General features: G+C 43.2%; 1 protein-coding gene across 1 annotated transcript in view; it reads left to right on the plus strand.

The window, feature by feature from the left end:
* LOC127633640 (mitotic checkpoint protein BUB3) overlaps window positions 1-3,348 on the plus strand; it is a 6,565-nt gene extending 3,217 nt beyond the window's left edge. The window contains exons 6-8 of the mRNA XM_052112874.1: window positions 1,519-1,696; window positions 1,848-2,064; window positions 3,118-3,348. Of these exons, the coding sequence (XP_051968834.1) occupies window positions 1,519-1,696; window positions 1,848-2,064; window positions 3,118-3,127 (405 nt within the window). The 3' untranslated portion in view covers window positions 3,128-3,348. The remainder of the gene's footprint in view (window positions 1-1,518; window positions 1,697-1,847; window positions 2,065-3,117) is intronic.
* Window positions 3,349-5,000: the final 1,652 nt, after the last annotated feature.

The raw sequence follows: 5,000 nt of genomic DNA on the forward strand, positions 1-5,000 counted from the left end.
CTGTGATGCAATTTAGCTATTCGCAGAGAGAGAGAGAGAGAGAGAGAGAGAGAGAGAGAGATCAGCGAGCACAAAACGAGCCCAGCTAAATGAGTGACAGAACTAAACATTCAAACGTAGCCTGGTTTAGATCTGTGATTATTAGTCTGATTTTATTTTAGATTTCGCCTTCCAAAGATTATAAAAATAATATTTATACATAAGCCGCATTCTGTCTAGCACAACTTCCTTCCCTTCACAGCGGTGCACTGACATTTCTCCCTAAAACTCAAACTTATCGTCAGAATCAGCACGATCGGTGATTGTTGTAAAATGCAGTCTAGCTGCTGTTGCTAAATTGCGGGACGCGTTTAATAATAAAAAGAGCGCAAGAGAGACCGTTCCCAAGGCGGCGCGCGCTCCGATACACACCACAAAGAGACGAGCAAAGTATAGGCTATTTTGGGTTTCATGCGTCTAAACGATCAAATATACACAAAAATATGTCAAAACGACCGGCTTGGAGATTCACTTAAACACAGTTTATGTCTTAAATGGACGTAGTTATGGAAATAGTTGGGAGAAAATATGCTGCATCAGGAGTCTATTAGATCTGAACTCGGTCTTAAAAGGGAAGCTGTCTATTAAACATGTGACGATTGAGCCATTACTGCGAATCAAACAACAAAAGGCAAAGAGAAAATCTCTTACAGCTCTTGAATGAATAACTTCTGCATTAAGAAGCATTAATCTATCTATGATAAACTATGCAGTGTTATTTTACAATTGATTAATTTATTAGATTTCTTTTTAGACCACACCTGAACAGTAATGTTAGTAGACCTTCCTGAAATTAAATCACTGTGCCTATATAACGTTTATCTTTGTTTAATATATATATATATATATATATAACAAAAAGAACCGTTAAGAATACCGTTAAAGCACCGGATCGATAAGCAGTATCGGTAAGATAGTAATACATTAAAACCTTAACGATACCCATCCCTAGTTATGCCTGTGCTTCTCTTGGATGCTCTGAATATTGGATTACGTGTCTGGATTGCCCCTTAATTAAAGCTGCATTTGGATCTCAACCTTCGTGTCTCGGAGCAGTTCGTAACACCTGCTTCGTTTATTTAATATATTTGTTATACATTATTAATACAATGTTTTTACATTATACATTTTTAATTTTAAGTGTACAAGTGCAGATTGGTCAAGTGTTCAATAAATGTATTTGTTGAGAAATGTTGTCTATCTTAAGTAATTATGTGTGTTACATTTTATCTTTCAAATAAAAGGTTCAAATAAGAGGTTAAAAACAAGCACATATCGGCCAAATATCGGCCAAAATAAATCGGCAGCATTAATCGGCCATCGGCCGACCCGGATTTCAAAAGATCGGCATCGGCCTGAAAAAACCAATATCGGTCGACCTCTATTTTTATAGTGCAATGACCTCTTATGTCATGACCCTTTTAACTATGTATTTTAGCTGAACCGCTTGTCATGCAGTTATCGATTGGTTGGTTTCAGGGTTACGTGTTGAGCTCTATTGAGGGCAGAGTCGCTGTGGAGTATCTGGATCCGAGTCTGGAGGTGCAGAAGAAGAAATACGCCTTCAAATGCCACAGACTGAAGGAGAACGGCATCGAGCAGGTGTATCCCGTCAACGCCATCTCCTTCCACAGCATCCACAACACATTCGCCACAGGTGCGCTTAAATACTTTCTGATCAGTCGTCGGGTTTAAGGGTTCAAGTTTGCTGTCTGTATCTCTGAAGCCTCAGTTTGGATGTGTTTTGTCTGTGTGGTCCGTCATGTCTGCAAACGGACATTTTACCATGAAACAACGTGTTTGTGCAGGTGGCTCTGACGGCTTCGTGAACATCTGGGATCCGTTCAACAAGAAGCGTTTGTGTCAGTTCCATCGTTACCCGACCAGCATCGCATCGTTGGCGTTCAGTGTGGACGGATCTCTGCTCGCCATCGCCTCGTCATACATGCAGGAACAAGGCGACATTTCACACCCTGCCGACGCCGTTTTCATCCGCCAAGTCACCGACGCCGAGACGAAACCCAAGTGAGTTTGATCACTTGCTTTATTTATATTTGAAGGCCAAATTGCCAAGATTGTCCTCATGCTAAATATTAAAGCCTTCTTCTGAGGGCCCTCACTGGTCAGAAAACGTAGTATGATCACATGCTGCTGCAGTTTTGTTTTCTCCCCAATTTTGTAACGGCCAATTCCCAATGCGCTCTGAGTCCTCGTGGTGGTGTAGTGACTCGCCTCAATCCTTGTGGTGGAGGACGAATCTCAGTTGCCTCCGCGTCTGAGACCGTCAATCCGTGCATCTGATCACGTGACTTGTTGAGCGCGTTACTGTGGAGATGTAGCGCGTGTGGAGGCTTCACGCTATTCTCCGCGGCATGCACACACAACTCGCCACACAACCCACCAAGAGCGAGAACCACATTATATTGACCACGAGGAGGTTACCCCATGTGACTCTACCCTCCCTAGCAACCAGGACAATTTGGTTACCCCATGTGACTCTACCCTCCCTAGCAACCAGGACAATTTGGTTACCCCATGTGACTCTACCCTCCGTAGCAACCGGGCCAATTTGGTTATCCCATGTGACTCTACCCTCCCTAGCAACCGAGCCAATTTGGTTACCGCATGTGACTCTTCCCTCCCTAGCAACCGGCCCAATTTGGTTACCCCATGTGACACTACCCTCCCTAGCAACAGGGCCAATTTGGTTACCCCATGTGACTCTACCCTCCCTAGAAACCGGGACAATTTGGTTACCCCATGTGACACTACCCTCCCTAGCAACCGGGCCAATTTGGTTACCCCATGTGACTGTACCCTCCCTAGCAACAGGGACAATTTGGTTACCCCATGTGACTCTACCCTCCCTAGCAACCGGGACAATTTGGTTACCCCATGTGACACTACCCTCCATAGCAACCGGGCCAATTTGGTTACCCCATGTGACTCTACCCTCCCTAGCAACCAGGTTAATATCAGGTGTAAATGGGGTCTCGATCTCAGTATGGGACACTCTTGAGCTGAAGTGGCGTTGGATCAGACCGCAGTAATAATATCATGTGATGTTTGTGTTCACAGGTCAACATGAGTCCCGCTCTGATTCTGCAGCTTCATGTATATTCATTTGATTAAATACTTTCGTCATTCTGTTTGTCTTTTAATTGTTTTGTGTAACAAGTTCAATAAATGTTTATATTTTACATGTTGTCACAGTATGTCCTCAAATCTCTTCCTGACTATTTATGTTCTTAAAGAAACAAATCTTCTTTGTTATGAGGACGTGTTTCATGAAACACAAAATAAACAGTATTTTTGGATCATACATTTGAATGTTCTTTTTATTATCATGATTCAAGTTTTTGTGTCACAAACATCCAGTCAGTAAATCGGGCCGATTCTGATTAATTACAAGTGTGCAGTCAGAGAAGATGATGTAGAGAAATGTGCCTCTACAGATGTAACATGTTTGTAAACATGTTTGTTAGATCCAATACCAACTAAGCTCTTAAAAGAGGTATCTCCTGTAATCTCAGAACCGTTTATTGATTCAGAAATACACAACACATTTCAAATTAACATTTAACCCCCATTAATATCCCTCCCCAATCACCAACCCTAAACTTCCCTCTCGCCCTCCCTGAGAGTCCCCCAAATCACTAAATAATTACCCCATTTCCTAACAAACCAGTTCCTCAGTCTTCTACTGGCCTCCTCTAAAGCTCCGCCTCATCTCCGCACACCACTCTAGAAATGATGCCGTCCGATTTCCATCCCCTTAAAATTATTTGTCAGAACCCAATTTTTATGTTTATCCCACAAATGTATGACCGCCCCATTGCCCAAAATACAGAGTCTGGGGCAAATACTTCACACATAAAACTCTGAACCCTCAACCAAAACTCTTCACACCACAAAAACATGTGTTGTGTCCCCATCCTCTGATGGGCATCGCCAGCAGGGGGGCGTGTCTTTAAGACCAAGTCTATACAATCTAGAGGGGTCCAACAGAACAGATGTAAAATCTTGAATTGCATCAGACGCTCCCTTCCATCTCTATACAGACCTGATGTTTTTAGAATCCTACCCCACACCCCCCCTCCAATACCAAGAGCTACAATAGCCAATCAGATCCTGAGAAGTGTTTTAGTGAGTTAGTGAACATACACACCTGCTGTTTTACACACACACGCTCACACACACACTCACTCACACACACAATCTTACACACACGCACTCACACACACACACAGTTACAGACACGCACTCACACACATACTGTACACACACACACTCACTCTCTCACACACACACACACTCTCTCTCACACACACACACTCTCTCTCACACACACACTCTAAACACACACACTCTCTCAAACACACACACTCTCTCACACACAGACAGACACACACACACTCTCTCTCTCACACATGCTCTCTCACACACACACTCTCTCTCAAACACACACGCTCTCTCAAACACACACACTCTCTCACACACAGACAGACACACACACACTCTCTCTCTCACACACGCTCTCTCTCACACACACACTCTCTCTCTCTCACACACACTCTCTCAAACACACACACTCTCTCACACACACTCTCACACACACTCTCTCTCTCAAACACACACGCTCTCTCACACACACACTCTCTCTCTCACACACACACACACACACACACTGAGTCTGTGGAACATGGACAGTGCAGATAAGATGTGATTATTGCATTAAAACTGTTTGTGTTGTCTAATGGCTTCAGCTGCTGCTTAAACGTTATTTGTGCATTTGTTAAATGATGAACAGTAACGAGTTCATCTTCATATGAAATGCCGTTCGTTAATGACCTCATCAGCGCACTAAACTGCTGTTTCCTGTCATCTTCAGGTTTGTTAAATTGACTTCCTGTCTGAGATCTGCACAATCTGATGTTTGTTTGTGGATTAAAGAGGCAAAT

The sequence above is a fragment of the Xyrauchen texanus genome, chromosome 40 (genome assembly GCF_025860055.1).
Source record: "Xyrauchen texanus isolate HMW12.3.18 chromosome 40, RBS_HiC_50CHRs, whole genome shotgun sequence".
Classification (NCBI taxonomy): domain Eukaryota; kingdom Metazoa; phylum Chordata; class Actinopteri; order Cypriniformes; family Catostomidae; genus Xyrauchen; species Xyrauchen texanus.